The sequence below is a fragment of the Parambassis ranga genome, chromosome 6 (assembly GCF_900634625.1).
Source record: "Parambassis ranga chromosome 6, fParRan2.1, whole genome shotgun sequence".
NCBI lineage: Eukaryota > Metazoa > Chordata > Actinopteri > Ambassidae > Parambassis > Parambassis ranga.
This window is the reverse complement of record NC_041027.1, coordinates 15,069,390-15,089,849: the sequence shown is the minus strand read 5'-3', so window position 1 is coordinate 15,089,849 and position 20,460 is coordinate 15,069,390. Positions and strand designations below refer to the sequence as shown.

Genomic DNA, 20,460 nt, shown 5'->3' with positions numbered 1-20,460 from the left:
CGGTGGTGTTTGATGCTTCATACCCTGTTCACACTGAGGAAATCAGTCCGGCTAGAGCAGGATTCAGGCCGTATCTGGATTTATCCAGATTGATTTCAGTCCACCTCTCGGAGGTGGATCTGGCTCAGGTCTGAATGCAAATGCAGCTAGAGAATCCCACTAGTGACGTGATGCTTCCAGGTTCACAGGGACAGTGTCCGGGTCGCGATCAAAAGCCGTACGTAAACAACCGTCGAACTACTGGATTCAAACCTACTGTAGCTGGATTGACTTCCTCCAGTGTGAACAGGGCCACAGGTCAGAATCCTGTCAGGGTGGAAGAACTCGTGAAAGCGTCCGTTACAGTCCTCGGATCAGCTCAGTCCCTGAAGCAAAGGTCGGGAGGTCAAATTAAACAACGAAAGTTCTAACATTGAAAAATAATTTATTTCAGAAATGTGATCATATATTCGTTCAGATTCTGCATGATAAGCTTTTGTTGCGTACAATGAAATCACCCCACAGAGAAAAAATGTAGATGACGTTATTTTTATGTTTTTTTTTTTACTTAAGAACACACCACTGAGTCTTCACTATAGCGCTGTGAGTGTCGGCCGGCGGGCAGCTGGACGCTGCCAGGCGTCACTCCAGGCGGGTTTACAGTTGCTGCAGGACAACTCTTTATAAACAGACACACAGATGTAACACACACACACAGACAGATCAGTCACACCTGAAAATTACAGCGTGGTTGATTACACAAATTCAATGACATCATCTCAGTGCTGCCCAGTGACAGTGATCAGTGTGGAACCAAAAGTCCTGTGCCCACATGTGACGACGGTTCAGACACCTGTTCGCTTCAGTGTGTGTGTGTCTGTATGTGAATAAGAAACGTGGTGTGCAAATGGTTTCACAGCCCACACCTGACGGGTGGTGGGGGGGGGGGGTCGCGGTGCCGCCGTCAGTCACAACCGGAGCCGGAAATCATAAATAAGTTTCTCTATCAAGGCATCGTTGATCCACTGTAACACGCTCACGAACACTGTCACAGATAAACACGCTTTCATACGTCTGCAGGACCCTTCAGAGGCGCCGACCTCTGACCCACAGACAGTGGTTTCCATGGAGACGCATGATTGTTTCCTCCATCCTTCAATTTGGCATGAATCCCGTCCACAGTATGGCTCCAAACACATCAGTCTCCGTCAATGCAGAGGCTGCACTGACGTGATTCTGTCCTCTAGGTACGTCTACTATATATATACTGTATATATATATGTATATATATGTATGTATTTATATGTGTGTTTTCAAAGATTCTTGTGACTTTGTACAGAATCAAACAGATTATGAGAAAAGGAGGAAATAAAATGATTAAGCAGAAGTCATGCAGGCAGTTCAAACAGCAAAATAAAAGGATATTTCAAATCAAAGTGTACAGCGGCACACGACAGAAAGTGCTCCCGAATGTCTGATGGTTGATCCGCATACATCCAGAAAGTAACCGAGGAGGTGAGGAACGACTCGCCTGGCTGGCATGTGCATCGTGTAACGCTGTGTGCTCCCTCAGCACAAGTTTCTGTGTCACACAAAGGAGGAGAATCCAGCGATGGGAGCCCGGGAGCCCGGGGCTAGGCTGCTGGGGGGCCTGTACAGGGTGCTGTGCTGGCTGGGGGGGTTGGAGCTCTGCTGGGATGGGGTGGGAGTCCGGCTACCTTTGGGCCTAAACAGGCTTCCCTGGCCCTGAGGCTGGCCCTGAGGCTGGGCCTGCTGAGGCTGGGGGCTGGGTGAGCTCAGCTGTGGGGGCAGCGGAGGTAGAGGCGGCAGCGGCGGCGGGGCGCAGTGATCCGGTTCTCCCGACTCGGACTCGGTGTAGCTGTAGGCCTGCGCCCGGGATATGCCTTTCTGCTGGCGGCGCCAGGAGTTGTAGTAGGTGGGGTCGCTTATGTAGTGGTTGACGAAGGAGTGGGTCTTCTGTCGGTTGGGGTCCACCTCGTACTCGCTGTCGCTCCCCTGTGGAGGCACACAAAGAAGAAACGTTAGCTTTAGCTAGCTTAGCATGGTGCCGAGGTGTTTCCATGTGGAGCAGTTAGAGAAGCTGAAGCTACGAATGGGAATGAAGTTATTCCACACATGCACACGACACGGCACGGGTACACATGGACGACATGGTCGAAGCATGATCACAGGGAGGACGGCTGGTTACTGAAGCGTGCACAGACCAAGATGGCAGAGCGGAGGTTTATGATCGGGACTCGATCTGTCAGATCACTGCAGCCGCGACGCCACGCCGGCAGGGCGGCCTGGCGTCGCACATGGAGGGGGAGGGGGAGGGGGGGGGGGGGAGAGAATGGGAACCAGTCCTACAAACATTCACAGCAGGCAGCCACAGGAACCTCACCAAATGCAGTGGAAGTGTATGTAGGCCACCTGCTCCATATGAAAACACCAGCGCCTCCTATGGGTGAACAGAACAACGGGTTTTACACACATCACCACAACAGCATGATTCAAACGGCGGTCAGTGTTCTTTAACATTTACCATCGCACAGGAAGCAGCCGGGAAACAGCGAATGTTTCTTCACTTATAACCAACAAATTCAGTTTATTGTTGATTCTGAGTGAAAGTTTGTTCTGAATCTGTAAACAGAATCACGGTCTGTGAAGACAGAACTCCTCACTTCCAAACCATCTGCATCATTTCATCTTTGAGTTTGTATCAAATGTGAAGAAATTCCTGAGTGTTCTGAGCGACAGACGGCCTGACGCTGAAACTTCCTCGTGTGTCTTCTGCAGGAGCCTCTGAGGGAGTCATTCCGCGCTGACCCTCCGCCTGCTGCAGGTCGGGCTGCTCTGTATTCATGTCAGGAAACATTCCAGAAGAAACACGATCACTGAGCGCTCGGAGTGGACGGCTCATCCGATGGCCGGCCGGCCGGCGTGTGTGATGAATCACCTGGCTGCAGCTCCAGGCCTGCACGCTGCAGAGATGCTGAGCGTTTCCTTTATCACCACTGGCTGCTGGCACGCAGTCACACAGATGTGTGAGCACATGTGTGGTACATATGTGCCCCCCCGCCTCCTTTGTACAAAAGCTTTTCTTTTATGCAACTTCATGGACGTTCAAACAGAACAGATCCTGTGCTGGATCATGAGAAAGCTCTTTGTTTCTAAACAAAGCGAAGTGATCCCGCAGCTCCGCGCTTCGACACATTAATCCAAAGCAGACGTCGCAAACACAACATGTTTCCTTCGGCTGGTTGTTCCCTCAGTGAAAGAGGAAGAGTGTGAGGGCTGAGCCAAGGAACAGAAAGAAAACACAAAAACACATTTCGCATATATTTATATTTTAGTTCAAAAACACCAGTTTCTCCTTGAATATTGAGTTTTGTCTCAATTTATTTTGTATTTTGTGAGTTTTTTGTCATTTTCTTTCTTTGTGTTCATGGTAGATTTAGAATCATTTGCTGTGTTTTTTCTCGTGTATTTGTGAGCTTCGGTTTCATTACACCAGAGCACCGTGGTAAACAGTGAGAGCTGGATCAGTGGTTGTGCGTTTGTTGTGGGTTTGCAATATTGTCACCCGGTTGTAAACACTCGACTAGGTCTGAAAAGCATTCTAGTCGTGCCAAAGTGTTTAGCAACACAACAACACAATCCATTCACAGGGGGCCGGCAGGACACACTGAGCCACTTCAAGGCTATTACCTCACTCTGAAAGAATTGACACTGCACCGGGAGACGGAACAACACTCCACTCTGGTGTGGGCAGCAGGAGCGTGTGTGTGTGTGTGGACGCAGCAGATCGTGTGTCAACAGATGTTCAGACTCCTGAAACGTTGAGCGTACGAGTATCCGATGTGCTCATCAGTAACGCGCAGCGGCGACGGTGGACCGCCGCCTCGGGGCCGGCGCAGCCCGTCATACGGCTCCGTCCTCATTATGAGATAATTACCAGAGCCGAATGCTGTGGAAGAAGCCGACTTTAGGCATGAAATGCAACATTGCACCTCGGCCTCCAGGGACCAGCCATCCTACAGTATTTATGTCAGACACAAAGCAGCCTGCCAGTGTCGATTAGAAAAGCTTTTTTCATCATTACCATGTTAAATTAGGCAGAGAAAGAGATGCAGAAATCCGTCCAATTAACCACTGACAGCGGTTTATTTTATCATCAGCATCGTGCCCGTTTCCCCGCCGACGAGAAGAGACGACTCTTTATCGGAGATACGTCGGAGACGATCAGCGGCGTCGCTCAGACCACAGCCTCCCTCAGATGACTTGTTTTTGTTTGTTTCCTCAATAATCTGAACCTTAAACCACAGAGAGCCGAGGAGTCAGGGGACAGAACCCAAAACGTATAAGGCCTCAGGAACTCTGAGCAGGCACAAGGGGGCACAAAGAGAACTAACTACTTGGCCCCTTTGGGCCTTTTGGGCTCTATCTATCGAGCCTATGAAGCTTCTACTTCATACTGGGTATGTCTTTCTGCCCTGAAAGAGTTCCTGCATGGAACCTTCCAGCTGTTGGGAAAATGTGAGTTCCTGCAGTGGAAGAATGCCCTTCAGAAATCTGTTGAAAGAACCCATGAGCAGCTAACTTCCTGTTTGTCAGCCCTGCTGTTTTTGCGTTGCCATGGATCAGATAGAGACTGAAATGATCTCCAGTTCAGCAGCGGGGCCCCCTATCCCCCCCCCCCCCTATACCCCAATAGCACAGAGTGGGTCAGTCCTTTCTTTGTCCTCTAGTTATGGATTATTGCAGAGAGGAGGGGGGGGGGGGCGCTGTCTATGTCACTCTCATTGATGAAGTGAACACAGCGGGGGTCCTCGGAGACAAAGACAATAACAGTATGTGGGGGGGCGGCCGGGGGCCCGGCACATTCAGAGGGCGAACATTTTTCTGGGGATTTCAGGGACGTCTTCTCGGTGGATACAGCTCATCGGAGGGATGTGAGGAGGTCGGAACAGTTACTGCTACTCCAGTCTCTGTTTTGTTGTATTTTATTGTGTTTATTCTGACATCATACTTGAAAGCAGGCCAGTCATAACAAACGGCGGGTTTACTCTGTGCGACAGCAGCCAGTGGAGACGCGGAGTGAGAGGGAGAGTAAACGCAGACATTTCACTTCTCCTCTGTGGAATGCTGCTCAGCAGAGAGAAGGTAATCTACGATCCATCTGACTCACAGATGAGATCATCCGTCTCCGGCTGGTTTCGGCCTTAAATGACACACAGAGGAAAAATGGCCTCTACCTGTAGCAGAGCAGACCTAATGGTGGCCTTGTTGCTAAGTCACTGTTAGCTTCCTCCAAATCCCCTCTTGAGCAGGAGTACAACAGTCAACTTATACCTGCTGGGGGAGGCTCCGCGGATTAAAGAGGACAGACAGCACAATGTCATTCTGATAGCTCAGCGTTATCCGCTCAATAAAACTTCAAAGAGCATTCCTGGACTTTTCCAAAGCGCTACTGGGTGCTGATACGGCGGCCTGTCAGGGGGTAACAGGCGGGGCTCTGTGCGAGCAGACACATTACTGCATCAGGACCGTGTTTGACAATGCACAAGTGTGAACGGTAGATATGTCAGACGGGCGATGAAATGTCGAAATGCCTCTTTGGAGAGGGGAGGCTGCGGTGTTGTGAAAGGTTCTGTCTGTAGCAATTCATTGTGGGGAGGTTTTCATTTGATCTGGAAATAGGACTTAGGGCCTGATAAGTCCAGGTGGGGAAGGATTCCTGGCATTCACGGGAGAGACACATTCATCAGGGAGATGTTCCAAGATAATTTGGAAAATGTAATGCAGAGGAAAGAATTCCAAGATGAAAGAAAACACTGAAGGACGCCTAAAAGAATTCAGGAACACTTCCCCCCCACGAGGCTTTCATCTGACCGCAATCAAAACCAGACAGGAGGGTTACCCAGAAACCAAGAGAGCTGACCGAGGCAGCACAAACAAATACAGAAGACATCAGGCCTGTTTCCACTGCAGGAACAACAGCATGCTACTCAGCCCCTCGGACTTTGTGGTTCTACCTCTGGTCCTCATCTGAGACTTCATTCCTTTGTTAGGCTTCTCTGGCTTGTTGCCTTCTTCTGGTTGGACACAGTTCTTCACAGAGTTCCTACTAAGGAAGCTCCAGCAGTCAGAATATGAAAAAGATAAAAAGCGTAGAGGCACCCAGTTACCACCTGTTGGAAACTGTGTGTAGGTTCCTGCTGTGGAAAAACACCTTTACCAGTCTATTTGTAGACAAGAATCAGGCTGTATAAAGGAAAAAAGACAAAAAGCAAAGTGTGAGCAGAGTCGAGACAAAGACGGAGAGAGAGACCAGCTCTTTGTCGATTACGCTCAGGAGCAGCAGCAGTTTGGCTAAAAGCAAAGCGGACATGTAGCGTGGGTTCCTGGTCATTAATCCGGCCTGTCAGAGTCTGAAGACTTTACAGATTCAGGACTGATTTTTTTAGGGCTGGCCTAAAAAGCCTGCCGTTTTTCCACAGAGATCAGTTTTACTGGCTCATTCTGAACTTTCTGAAAAGGAAAGTTGGACAGACCGTCTGGCTGGAGCGGCAACGTTAACTTGGTCTAAAATACATTTTGCAGCGTGAGCCCTCCCCCTCACTGTCTTACATAAGGAGCTCTGAGTGCAGTGGCCTAGATCTCAGGTGACATTCTCCACAGGTTACCGCCTGCTCTAAAAACTGCTTTACCGGCGCTGAGCGGAGTCATTAATCTCTCATCTCTCCATGTGCGTGGGTACAGTAGCTGCTCGACCTCTGCAGGCCGAACACATTCAGGTGAATGACACAGAAAGGACACCACGGGGACACAAACACAGCTGACGATGCAAAGCCGAATTCCTGACGAATTCACGGGGATGGCAGAGACACAGAGACGCAGACATGGAACACTGCAGACAGTGTAGAGGTCAGAGGAGGTACTGCACCTGTGAGTCCGAGATCTCGGAGGGTTTTTCAGTCAGGCTGCTGCTCTCTGCAGGAATCAGGTCGTTGTACTTGGTGCTGACGTCCTCGTCTGAGTAGTGGAGGCTGCCTGGACTGGGTCTGGGAGGAGACCTGTGTGAACAGTCAGAAGGTTTTTGTCTTTAACCAAATATTTCACAATAACTTTAGAAATGAGGAAAATCCAGACTCAGAGACTTCAACTCAGGTTTCACTCAGATCTGATTTTGTTCTGGTCTATGTGGACAGGATCCAACTGTTAATCCAGATTTTGGAATCAGCCTCCAGTCTCTTCAGGATGTAGTCCCTAATCAGACATATGTCCAATCTGTGGAGCACGAATGAGAAGGTCTACATGCATGCAGCTTGTTGCCCGTGGACATGAGCGCCATCACTGCGTCTGACTGACTGACTGATAACACAGCAAACCACGGTGACACCTCATCCCTGTGCAAATAAGGTCATTTATCTATAGTCAGAAAAGATCATCTGAGCGATGCCCCGACTCTTATCCACTCTCCACGCTTCCTTTCAAGTTCAGATGTGAAGAACAACTTGATGGAAATCATGGGACACTCATGAGGCGGCTGCTTACAGTCCGTCCCTCCTGGAATGAATAACTGCCTGATTCAGTCCTCGCCGTGGGTGGAGGAATGCCAGACCGCCGGGCTCTTGTGACTAAATTACAAACTCTGTCAGTGATCCAGAGATCTTCAAACTACAGGCAGCCTGGCCTGGGAACGTTAGCACGGTGTGTGTGTGTGTGTGTGTGAGTGATGGCACAGATCAGATATGTCCATCAGGTAGGTGGACAGGGAAGTGATGATGGGGGAAGTGTGAAAGCTGAAACAAAGAGCGAGGCAGACGCCTCCTAAAATGGTGTCCTCCTGTCTGAGGCTCTTTCAGTGAGTCTGGGTCCTGGAGCGCTCCTCCACATTTTCCACTGTCTGTTCCTGTTGAACAAACAGACATCTGTTTCTGCTGATTGGAGCTGGTTTGGCTGCTGACTGTCCAGGCCACAGTGTCGCTGCCGCAGCACACACGGACGCTTCATAAACACCCATTTGCATGAGCAGCAGCGGCAGAATAAATATATTTGGAAAGCATCTCAGAAATGTTGTGGCTAAATCCCGGTCCGGGTTTTCATGAGGGGGGGCAGGGAATGGAAATCAAAATGCAAGCTAGGATTCAGTTATGCTGTTTGTTGTTTCCTAACTTTGGACTACAAAGCTGCAGCCCTGGATCTAGCCCTGATCTAGCAACAGGAGGAGCTTAACCCTTTCTGATGTCATAAGGGGCTGTAAACCTGAGTGTCTCGTGTTTATAAATCTTTGACCTCATTCCCCAGCATCCTTCCATAATCCCTTTTCCAAAATACAGTACATTTTCCAGCGAGATTTTTTTTTTTTTAGCTGCACACCAGCTGGGAAATCGTCTGGATGAAGCTGTAATCACAGCTCCTCTCTGCACCGATTCCCAGGAGTCTCTGAAGTAACCTTCAGCAGCTCGGATTCCTCCGCCGTCCTCTCAGCAAGCAGCCAAACAAAGACCGGAGCCAATGTGAAGAGCTACTATTGTGAGCCTTCCGGGACATTATGATAAACTGCCTGTTTAAAAACATTGAAGATTCTCAGCCTCCTTCTTCCTGACTCTCTTGCCTTGTTGAGTGGGGTGTAAATTATTTATCATCGCTCTCTCTCCCTCTGAAAGAGAAGGGTCCACTTAATCCTCCCACAGCAAAAATTCAGTCAGCGGTATGTCAGGTAAGGAGTGAGAACCAGGGGGGTGAAATCCAATCTGCCCCCGGTCTTTACTCATTATCAGCCTCTTCTCCTGCTACAATCGCCTGAAGGGACTCATTAACATGTCTGAAGTGTTCAGGAGCGTTGTCACTCAACAGCGTTTTAAACCATGTTAATCTACATTGAATTACTTCACAGAGACCCCCGCAGACCCCTCAGCAGAGTGTCAGAGTGGGATTCAAACTACTCAAAGACACAGAGCAGTTCAGCTGCTAATCCCTCCGTCCTTATCGAAACACTGGAATTTTAAATGCCAGCCCTGGAACACATTTCTTCCTCCGAGTTGAGGAGGTTTACACGCTGTCAGACAGTATTTGAACCACTAATATAATATTATAGGACACATTTTTTAGCAAGAAAAAAAAGCACACTGACAGATCAAGTTCTGCAGGAACGCCAGGATGCACATGGACATCAACAGATGTTATTAATTGGTGGTAATACGCAGAGCCATGCATGCATCCAGAACGTGAGCGTCTCATCATAAAAGGGTGTAAAGGAGGCTACGCACAGATGTCCACGGACACCGTTAATCAGCAGGCAGGCGGACGTTCGCAGAGCAGCGTTTACATCCATGTAAGGAGGCCATGTGGGGTTAGCTGTCTAAGGGTCTACAGTAGATCTATGAGAACATGAGGGCCCGTGTGGGTTTGGCATCAAAGATGTGTGTGTGTGGACAAAGGCGAGGGTCTAATTACATCCACAGGGTGTAGATGAAGTTCTACACACACATGTTCATTAATATGCAGCAGAAGCACCCATACAATGAAACCCGTGTGTATCCTCACAGATACGACTAAGTGCATCATTTCACTTCCTGCTCAGTCTGCAGCAGCAGACGCCAGCGCAGCTCACATGTTCCTGCAGCCGGCCGTATGCCGCGCACGTATGAAACATCTCCTCGAAGTGGAAAGACGGGTCTATTAAAAGGAGTTAGGCGTCCACACAGGAGTGTAATCTTTAAGTCATAGTGTCATTGTGCGACTTTTACCCTCATCACATATCGGTGCTGGTGTTAAACTCTGATCAAACGATTTCTAGTCAAGAAAATCTCCATGAAAATCAGAGGTAAATGGCACCCACTGTCTGACACATTAGAACAAATACAGTGGGATTAGGAAGGTGTTTGATTTCTGATCCTGTCGGAAGGCAGAGCGCTTCATCCTGTCTTTGGTATTCTGAGACCAGAGATCAAGATGGGGCATTAATCTATAATCGGAGGCTCAGGTGTTGGGATTTCAGCTCCTCGCTATGGGCTGAGTTCAAAGAATGAGGAGTCTGACTGTACATCTGTGCATTCTTTCACTCCAGCCGAACAGAGGTAGGAAGCTGCCTGGAAGCTTCTCAAAGACCTGCACCTGCTTTGATCTGTCCTCAAGGCAACACACACACACACACACACTCTTCTCATATTCTTCTGCAGCAGTATAGATGCAGGGACTGCACCTGTTTCCAGACATGTCTGATGTTTTTTTGTCTAATTTTGGTGTTAATATCCAAGAAAAATCCCTCTTAATAAATAAATATTTTTGCACTTGTAACAAGTAAAAAGAATCAAATCAACTCCTCAGTATTAACTCACCGGGTGTAGACGCCGTTCTTCCGACAGAAGGAGTTTTTCACAGACAGCCGTCGGTTGTTGAGCTCCAGCGCGGGGAAGCGGCCTTCGTCCAGGCTGACCATGTCTCCGTGTGTCAGGGCGTTGCAGTTGGAGTTGTTACCTGGACACACGTACAGAGACACTGTGTGACCACAGGCCAGACGGACAGAGAGGTTAGTGACAGCGAAGGGTTAAAGTAATGCTGCTAAAAAGCAACAGACAGACTGAACCTGCACCTGTTTTTGCTTTTAGAGTTGAAGTTAACACATCATATCACCAAGGGTGAGATGGACACGGTGTCGACTGTCTCACAGCTTCAGGTGTGAAATTCTGATGTTTAAAATAATAATTTGCAGCTGATGCACGTTTTACTTTCCTCTCACACAAGACAAGTATGAATCATTAGACTGACTTCATGTTTACAGGCTGAGTAACAAAGCACTTTTCCTCTCACACCAGCATGTTTGTGCACTCTGCTGCTCTGCATCAGACTCCCGTGTCCTCGCCAGGTCAGAAGAACTTTCAGCCATGCCAGGACCTCCACAGTGGCTCCGGGGGCTACTTAAGGTCAATTGGTGGTTACGCAAACACACACACAGAAAAACAGCGCTGGGCCGGTCCAGCGGCCCGGGCCAGATTCCTCGAGGGGGGAAATGGAGGCTTTGAGAGTGTCTTTGTGTTGGAGTGAGAAGGAGCCTCTTGTTTTTCCCCCGTCAGTCAGAAAGATGGGCAGTGACCCGCAGGGACGCCCCCCCGCTGTCCACCTCGACCACCCCGCCCCTTCCCCCCTCGCCTGGCAGCTAAACAGCCAAAAGTGCTGAGCTGCGGGAAATACCCGCTGATGTCAGAGCTGCACTGAATGGACAAGTATGCCCCCATCCCTGCAGCTCAGCCAGTCATCTGATTCTGAATTAGAATAGAAACCTCTCAGAGGAGGATTATCAGTACCTATTTTGTTGTCGAGTTTAAAACGTTTAATTTAATTTATTCTGTTCTTTTTTATTACTTCAGAATGAGATAACAGAACTCTAAGGCCTAACCCTCCTCCGTACGTCATCACGCACTCACCTGATTCTGACTTCTTGGCGTACTTCTTGCTCTGCCCTCTGATGATGAGGATGAACACCAGCAGCAGGATGAAGATGAGCCCAACCAGAGCCACCACGACCAGGAACCACCACTCCTCGTAGAACGGAGCCACTTTCTGGGCTAGATTCAAAACAAATTGAAATTCACGCTTGTTAAAAACATGCAGCCGCGTTTCTGTGAAGCGGGAATGACTTCAGGGGATTTAATTAAAAGTTAATGTAATTTACTTCGTTCAATTCTATCAACAAACAGCTCACCAGATATGGAAGGAGAAGGCAGACTCGGTGAACCGTAGCCGTAGTCGTTCACTCCAATTACCCGGAAGTCATAGCTGACGCCCTGTTTCAGGATGTCCATGTTGAACGTGTGTGATGTCGCATCCTTGGGGATGTCCTTGATTAAAATATCCCACAGTCCCTCGTCTGTAATTGAATTTAATTCAGTGTCAGAGTAGCCAAAGTATTCTAATGTCTACGAGTCATCGTTAACAGGTTGTTTGTTTGCTTGTTTGATATAAGGCTGCGGCTTGGCAGGGTTATTCATAAGTCCTACAAATATTGCACAATCCATCAATTTCACAGCTCTCGTAAAACTTTACAGCAACCAAACCTACAGCGTGAACGAAGCAAACGAAGCAAACGAAGCAGTGTTAGATGATGAAAATCCTGCCAGACGTCATTTATTACAGGCTGCTGCTTGTAAATATCAATGTAACTTTGACTCTTTTAATGGGGAACACAAACATAAACAAGCACCGCAGTCTGTCAGCTGAACTTTAAAAAAAGCTGATGTCATTTGATCCGTGGACCAAAACAAGTTGTCATGTGACACCGTGGAGAGTTCAAGGCCTTAACATATGGATAGAGAAGTGTGTGAGTGTGTGTGTGCGTGTGTGTTACAATAAACACACCCAGCAGTCCCTGCACACCTAGACTTTTCACTCAGAAGTGCTGAGAGCCGTCCCCCGTGACTCGCCCTCCATCCATCACCCTGCTCGCCCTGCCATGACGTGTCAATCACAGACGAAACTGGACGCCTATCGTCTCAACTGCTGCGCCCCGATCAATAACCCATTAAAATACCAGGGACACAGACTGCAGGGCAGCAGATGGTGACGCTTTACACCACTTTCTTTAATCAAATAATCACAGGGGCTAAGATACGTGGCCTTCATGCACATGCACTTTTAGCATGTCAGCTCACAAGTCCCGCGATAATCTGGCTTCCTCAGGGGCCTCGCATGGTCCTGCATAAAGTCAGTGTTATAGATGTACATCTACCGGCTGTAGCTACCTTTAGCAACAAGGAGGCAGCGTCAATATGTGGGAGAAGAGAGGCTTTAACCAATGTTGGTGACATGCTGTCGGGATGTTGGAGGCTGTCATGCTAGCTCACGCTACGTTCAGGACACCTGCCTGTCGTGTGTGTTAAGTAATGAATATCTCAAACAATCTATGAATGTTTGTGTCCGCTCCCACCTGAGGGTCTGGCCTCGATGACGTAGCGTGTGATCGGAGCACGCCCCGGGTCCCCACTGGTCCAGTGAATGGTCAGCGCAGAGCTATAGCGCGTGATGTAGGGCTCTCCAGGTGGTCCCGGGGCTCCTGATGAAGGAGACCAACGAGTGTAAAACAAATAATACAGAAAGAAGAAGAAGCTTTCCCACAAACGTCAGCGCGGCTACCTTCCCCCGGCCCTGTGGTGATGTTGGCCTCCACCTCGGGCCCGTAGATGAAGGTCTTTGCCCGGATGCGGAAGTTGTAAGTGACGCCGTCGGCCAGGTCTTTGATCTTCAACCACAGAGGGCCGCTCCCCTTCACGTCCACCGTCACTGTCTTACTGACGCCTGGGGGGGAGGGGGAGTGAAGACAGTCGGCACAGGCCACTGAAGAGTCTAGACAGACACACCACATTTAGAGCAGGTCTTACACAGACCAGGCAGTGTGGGGGCACACTCAGCACATGGACACACGCACACAGAGTGATGGAATTATTATTGAGTTACAGTATTATTTGGGATGACAGCAGCGATGGTTAGCTCAAGAAAAATGCACACGACAAGATTTTATATTGCTGTGAGTACATCCTGTGGTGTGCATGGAAGCCAGCAGCCATTTTGTGAGCGAGGCATTTACCGTCCACGGGCGTGCTGGGTTCGTACACCAGGCGGTAGCCCTCGATGATGCCGTTAGGGAAGGTGGGCTCGCCCCAGGACACGTTGACGGAGGTGGTGGTCAGCTCACTGAAGTGGATGAAGCTGGGAGCACTGGGAGCTGGGACGGAAGGGATTAAAGGAAGTAAGCATCAAATATGTGCATGCAAGAATTCAATCACCATCTAATCAGAGTATTTAAACTTAAATAATCATTAAGTGAAGTTTATTAGTGAAGATCATCCTGCTGATCAAAACTCATACAACAACCGTCCCTGCTGCCCTCCGGCTCAGCCTCTTCTGAAGTGTCATTTATTAATAAACTGAACTGGAACAGCGCTTTAGCCCACAAACAGGTCAGGAGTCTTAGAATATGCTGCAGTGACCCATCTTAGCCTGCAGACCATATCACAGCCGGTGACACAGCAGCGCTCCAACAGTTTGCTCTGTTGTCTTGGAACTTGGAGCTGAGACGCTGGTGAAAGACAAAGCCTCTTTGTCTTCTGAAAAAGATGGGATAACTATCTGCCCTGATGGCCCTCCCTCCTTCCACTATCTGCTTCCTCCCCTCACCACCACCAAGGGAAACAGAAGAGTCTGAGACACACGGTGCAGCGAGAAAGATGGCTTCCACGGGACACCGCAGCGGCAGAAAGTCGCATGAGAAAGAAGAAGACTGAGCAGAGGGAACGGCTGCTCTTTAAACACAAGGAAATGTTCAGAGCTGATTAGAAACGTATGCTCAGTATGTGGCTCCGCTAACATCGTTTGGCACACTGACAGCAGCGATTAGCATCATCGTCACATCAAGTTCTTTTGTCACGGTTGACTCATCCGCTTTGTGGAAACTCTCGGGGTTCTCCAAACTAACAACAGCACATTAAACATGACAAATGAACGAACATGATTTACTCTGCCTCCTCCTCTCATTCACACACAGTGTGTATTCCTGGATTTACCGGCTTGCTGAGTGCGGCCCCTCGTCGGCGGGCTGCGGGGTCCGTCTCCGGCAGCGTTGAAGGGCGCCACGCTGATCATATAGGTGGTGTAACCGGTCAGGTTCTTCAGCTTCACCCCTCCTTCGGGCATGAACAGAGTCCGTAGCCGCTCCGTCTCATTCTTACGCTGGAACTCCCAAAAGTAGATCTGCAGACATTAGATACACATCAGTCTGCTTCACTATGTTCTCTGTGAAAGGTTCCTGTAAAGTTTTTACTGAAGGAATGAGCACTTCTTAAATTTAACAGGGACTAACATCAAACAGAGCTGGTCTCCAGTGAGCTACTTAAATGTAAATATGTAGAGAGAAAACCGTTGTTGTGTTATTATGAAAGAAGACCATAGAACATGAGAGCTAAAGCACAGAGAGTGAGAACATGTTGCTGTACAGACTGGGGAACTGGAACATTTTCTGCTGGTTTGATCATAAAATGTGAGAATACATTGAATAATTAATCAATCCACAATGCAGCATTAAGATGTACAGCCTAACAATCTGTAAGCTGTATCTGCGAAAAGAACCAACTGGCTCCGCTGCAGAACACTGACCTTGTATCCCTGGATGTCTCCGTTCTGTGCATCCACAGGTGGAGGCTCCCACATCACGTCCAGCTGGGTGGCTGTTGCGGACTGAATGGCCACGTTCTGGGGCGGTGCTGTCGGAACTGTCGCAGCCAATCACAACATTAGACACACGTGAATGGAACATTTTGCTGTATCCAGTCATGCATTCAAATATTGTTGCTGCGATGCAACAGGAAGCGCGCACACACAGACACACACACACCTGCTTCCCCGACGAACACCTCCTGTGGCGGGCTGGTAGGCCCCTCCCCGACGGCGTTGTACACACTCATGCGTATCTCGTAGCGCTTGTGTTTGCTGAGCTCTGCAGTGGGAGGTAAACAAATGAACATGTGTGTCTTTCTCCCCACAGGTGCTCCGAACAATTAAAGTGCAGTAGGAGCGTGATCCCTGCTCCACACAGCTACGGCTCTTTAACAAGAGTTCCCTGCTGTAGATGACTGCTCTGTTTCAAGTCATGCTAATAATGAGGTGGAAACTCTGTGACCATCGGCTTCTGTAGTGCAAACCAGATGATCCGGAACCTGCACTCGAGTGGACTCTGTGTGTATTTTTGTGAGACTTACTGTCCAGCTCGTACTGAGCGAGGGCGGGATCACTCAAGTTCCGGATGCTGTACGGGGCTGCAGACAGACAAACAAAGGGAGGCAGAGGACAGAGGTGTCAGTGTTTCTGTGTGGAGAAGGGCCATAAAAACTTCACAAAATCACAGTGATGATCGCTTCCAATGACTCAACAACACTGAAATTATAGGCCGAGCTGCAGAGCGGTAGAAGCCTAATGACAGCCTGCAGCTGATAACTGATGATCACAAGAGCTGTGGAGTGTCAGGCCCAGGGGGGGGGGGAACAACGGTGCTGCTGACACATGACTGCAGTGAACTGCAGAAACAGCACATTTCTTCAGTGAGGCTGGATTCATTTGGAGGTGTGGCCTCTGCTTCTTCACCTTTCATTACAATAAATACAACATTCAATGAGTGATTGATAAGTTTGTGACCTGAAGCAGAGGGAAACTAGAGCAGATGTTGGTGTCTTGGGCCCGCAGGAACTGATCCCCAGCAGCAATGACATCCATCCATCCTGGAAAGCACTTCACTGTTGTCATAGCAACAGTGGAGCAGAGACAGTCAGACCACCCTGAGTCCTCCTGGAGGATCCTCCAGCTCCTCCTAGGCCAGCGGGGAGATGTATTCCCTCCAGTGTGTCCTGGGTCACTCTTAGCCCTCAGAGAGCCGAGCTTTGCAAATCTCTAAAGGGGTTGCAGTTCACTTATACTCGGGATGTCATACCTGACCTCCACCCATGGGACAGACACCCCCTTATCCTGAGTGTGAGGTGCATTATCTTCATCATGAAGAGGTGGCAGAGGTCTTGTCATGTTAGGTCAGGGTTAGGGTTAGGGTTAGGTTGAAGGTGGACTGCTACAGAAATCTCTCAGGATCTAACCCGAGGTGGCAGATTGAATCTTGATGTGTGTGAAACTAGACTCTGAGGAGTTTCAGGATCCAGCGAGCAGCCATTTTGGAGCATGTAGTGTAAAGGTACTTTGCACTTTCTCAGTTCAGAAGAGAACATCACCTTCTACTTCAGGCCACAAACGTATCAATCACCCCTTGTACTGACAGTGAGCACAGTTTCAGCAGCAGTCCTCCCTCACCGTTGAGCTCGGCCCAGGTGGATGCACTGTTGACTGTGTGGATGTAATTGCGTAGACGGTCGTAGAGCAGCTCACGGTATCGAATCCGAAAGCCCAGTAAGATCCCGTTGATCTTCTCCTCAGAAGGCGGCTGCAAGGGGGACAAACGAGGAGTAAAGGTTAAACACAGCCCAGATGAACCGCAGTGACCCGGAGTTTCAGTTTAAATAAGGGCACAGAAAGCAGCTGGTTCTTTTGTTTTGTCTCTGAGCTGGACTCACTGAGGAGACGTAACACAGACAGACTGAGGCTGAGTAATGCAGAGAAATCCCCCACGGTTGAACATGAGAGAACAGGCCCGGCAGGAGAGGGGGGGGCAGCACCTCTCCTCTCATAAACTCTACAAGTGCTCTCTATAAAAGCAAAATTATGTCTCAGAGCCTCCTGTTTTCCTCTTTATGACCTGTTAACTCAGGTGTGTGTGTGTGTGTATCCAGTCTGTAAGTACAGGCCTCGTCACAGTCTCTTATTAGAGCTCACTTTCTCACAAACAATGAAACTCTGCTTTTACCTGCCAGCGGATCAGCACTGACGTCGTTGTGTGCGGCGTGACAGAGAGGATGGCGGGTGCTTCGTCGGGCGCTGGGGGCACAATAAAAGTGAGATAAATGAGCTCAACTGAGCTGAAAATGTGCAGGATGCTGCATCTGTGTGCAGTGGCATTCATGGAGCATAAACAACAGCTGAAACAGAGAAGCCTGACACATGAGGGTGGGAAAGATCTGTTTGTTTAGTCACTTTGAGCTCTGTTGGGTTTTACCGCCGCTGCCCTGTTGTCTCATGGTGCTGCAGATGGTGCACACATGGCATCACCTGCTGCCACCGCCAGCACTGTCTGCAGCTAACAAAGGTCTGATTCATGCAAACACAGTGACACAGAACACAGTCACACCTCTGAGCTTAACTTCGCCCTCAGATTAGTCTGTAATATCTGACAAACCTGCAGCACTGAGAGCTGGCACGGCTTTCAAAGACTTCAGATTCTCTTACTGTACTGTATTGGTGCTGTATTTTTTTCTGTTTGACAACTTGCAGTGGAATTTAACAAATCACGAAGGCCTCTGATGCCAAACGATTAGTATTAACAGTTTCCACAAACATCCATCATGGCGTCAGACTCACCGTCCTGCAGAGTGGTGATGGCTTCACTCTCCTCGCTGTACTCGCTGTCTCCAATGTCATTGGTGGCTTTTACCCTGAACTGGTAGGACGTGAAGGGCTTCAGCCTGAGGGATGGAAACACAGAAAAAACGGGCTCTGAATACATTTCTCGGTGGATTGTGACATCCTGCACACGCCGTGAGGATGCTGCAGCTTTGAGTTACCTGGATACGATGTAGGAGGTGGCCTCGTGGTTGACAGAAGCAGAGTGCACCGACCAGTTGCTCTCTGGAAGCTCTCTCAGCTGCACTGTGTAGTACCGCACCGGAGACAGGCCGTCGCTGCCGGGCTCCCATGACAGCAGCACCTGACGGGCCTGGACGTCTTTCTGAGGAACTGTGGGCCGGCTGGTGGGCTGTGGGCGAGCTGGAAAAGCCAGAGGTGCAAACTAATGTGTGACGAATGGAATGAATTTTGAATGAAGCAGCAGTTCTGGAAAAAAAAACGCACATCTTGCTTTTTCTTGGCTCACTTTTGCATGAGCAAAGTGATTCTGATGACAGTTGAATGGATACTAGCTGAGAAATGAATGTTGCAGAGTAAACAATCCACAGCATGCCCTGAGGGAAGCAGATGGACTGATTCGTTTTCACAACTGCTTCACACTGCTTCCAATAAATACCCACAGGGCACACGCGCTCCTTTAGAAAACACATCTGCCTACTGGCCTGTGCAGCTCTCTACAAGTTGTGTCATTAGCCGAGATCACACACACCTCTGCATCGTGTATACAACTGCTACCTGCTTACCTCGTTTCTCCGTGGTAACCACCAGCGCCTCGGCCGCCTCGCCCCAGCCCTTCCTCGTCTGCGCCGTGATGCGGAACACATACACGGACTCCGGCTTCAGGCCCGTCACTGTGTACTGGCGGGCGCTGGGATTCAGCACGTCCACAGTGGCCGCGTTGCCGTTGGTGGAGTTGAGGTGGTACGTGATCTGATAGGCTGGAGAGGAGAGGAAAACCATGTGTTGGGTTTATTTTCTCTCCTGACATCTGCCTCTGCATTATCCCACAGATGTGAAATGAATCACAAGGGTTTCCCCAGTCCAGCTCCCTTTATAGCACTGCTGGAAACAACACAATCTCATTTCCCCCAACACATTTTATCTGGTCGGTTTAGCTGAGAGAAAAACATCATCGGCAGCATCTGCAGGCCGGATGCTACATTTCCAAGAAACAGGAGGTTTTTTTGTAAATGAACTGAGAAGGCTGCTCCGCTTCCAGCTGTGATTGGTCAGCCTCTCTATAAAACCAAAAAAGTGTGTGTTGTTACCAAGTATGATGCCGTTGGGCTGGGCGGGGGACTGCCAGATGAGCCGCACGGACGTGGTTCGCACTTCAGGGAACAGGATTCCCACCGGAGGTCCAGGTACTGCAGGAGAGGAGGCACACATAAGACTTCTTCTCATAAGATTTAAAGGTACAAGACTCCACCCCGTGTCCCTACCATCATCCAGAGTCCTCTCCAGGATGGGTGGAGAACTGGGTCGTCCATCGCCGATCCGTGTGAAAGCCAGAACCTGGATTTCATAGAGGACATACTTCCCCAGGCCGGTTAGCTGGATGCTGTGGGTGGCGTTCCCTTCCACCGTCCAGAAGTGCACCGCACTGTCAGAGTCCTTCTCTTTGTACACCACCTGGAAAACAGGATAAAAACAATATACATCATGAACTACCAATAAAATATACAATAAGAGCTAAAATAACAGTAGGATACTGAATACTAATGAGTAAAAATACAAAGTTGTGATGATTGTACAGCTGGTGCAGGAGTAGTGCACCTCATTGGACCTCATAAACTGCTATCATGGCTGAGGTTTTGATAAAACAGACCTTGTAGCCCAGAATGAGGCCGTTCCTGTCGGGCTCGGGGACTTCAAACCAGCGCACCAAGATGCTGCTGGAGGTGGTGGCGAAGGCGGACACATTGGTGGGTCCAAGGGAGGGGACTGGAAACAAAAAGAGACATCTTAAAAAAACTCTCAACATTCTCCCTGTTTGTGTGTGTGTGTGTGTTTAACGTGTGGTGAGCGGTCGGCACACAGGCCTGCTCATGAATAGGGGCTCCTCTCTGCCTTGGCACTCATCCTTTGGACATAATGCCTGATTTTAAAGAATTTGCTGGAGTGTGTGGAAAAACGAGAGAGCAGGAATTCCAAATTTAAGTTCCATGTGTTCTTAATTTCCTCTGACTCCATCCAGTCCTCTCTACCCAGCGTCTGGTGAGCGATACGAGAGCGAGGAGGGAAAGTCTCCGCCTCCGCCTGAATCTCGAGCAGGAAACAATCTGCTCATGAATTCCACATATGGCAGAGTGTAAACGGACTAAAAATGAAGATATTCCACACAGATGTTGCAGAGACAGTAATCCTGAAACTGAGAAGCCAACCCTGCCTTGTTGCTGTGATTGGTGGATACCCACTCTGCCA

General features: G+C 49.2%; 1 protein-coding gene and 1 long non-coding RNA gene across 6 annotated transcripts in view; one reads left to right on the top strand and one right to left on the bottom strand.

Annotated features, from left to right (window-relative positions):
- Nucleotides 1-457: 457 nt before the first annotated feature.
- sdk2b (sidekick cell adhesion molecule 2b) overlaps nt 458-20,460 on the bottom strand; it is a 178,309-nt gene continuing 158,306 nt past the window's right edge. For 2 of the 5 annotated variants that reach the window (XM_028407653.1, XM_028407658.1), the window contains 21 exons: nt 19,865-19,980; nt 19,479-19,668; nt 19,305-19,403; nt 18,780-18,974; nt 18,195-18,396; nt 17,992-18,095; nt 17,381-17,451; nt 16,831-16,960; nt 15,738-15,794; nt 15,374-15,475; nt 15,136-15,251; nt 14,547-14,733; nt 13,571-13,708; nt 13,120-13,329; nt 12,914-13,039; nt 11,693-11,857; nt 11,415-11,555; nt 10,329-10,488; nt 6,929-7,058; nt 2,384-2,440; nt 458-1,995 (listed from right to left, as the gene is read on the bottom strand). In XM_028407653.1, the coding sequence (XP_028263454.1) occupies nt 1,567-1,995; nt 2,384-2,440; nt 6,929-7,058; nt 10,329-10,488; nt 11,415-11,555; nt 11,693-11,857; nt 12,914-13,039; nt 13,120-13,329; nt 13,571-13,708; nt 14,547-14,733; nt 15,136-15,251; nt 15,374-15,475; nt 15,738-15,794; nt 16,831-16,960; nt 17,381-17,451; nt 17,992-18,095; nt 18,195-18,396; nt 18,780-18,974; nt 19,305-19,403; nt 19,479-19,668; nt 19,865-19,980 (3,125 nt within the window). In that variant the 3' untranslated portion in view covers nt 458-1,566. The remainder of the gene's footprint in view (nt 1,996-2,383; nt 2,441-6,928; nt 7,059-10,328; nt 10,489-11,414; nt 11,556-11,692; nt 11,858-12,913; nt 13,040-13,119; nt 13,330-13,570; nt 13,709-14,546; nt 14,734-15,135; nt 15,252-15,373; nt 15,476-15,737; nt 15,795-16,830; nt 16,961-17,380; nt 17,452-17,991; nt 18,096-18,194; nt 18,397-18,779; nt 18,975-19,304; nt 19,404-19,478; nt 19,669-19,864; nt 19,981-20,460) is intronic. The other 3 variants (XM_028407654.1, XM_028407656.1, XM_028407657.1) reach the window with 3 other exon arrangements.
- On the top strand, nt 10,399-10,897 carry LOC114437162 (uncharacterized). Its single transcript, XR_003670894.1, has 3 exons — nt 10,399-10,519; nt 10,599-10,666; nt 10,806-10,897. It is a non-coding gene; the product is annotated as an uncharacterized LOC114437162 (long non-coding RNA).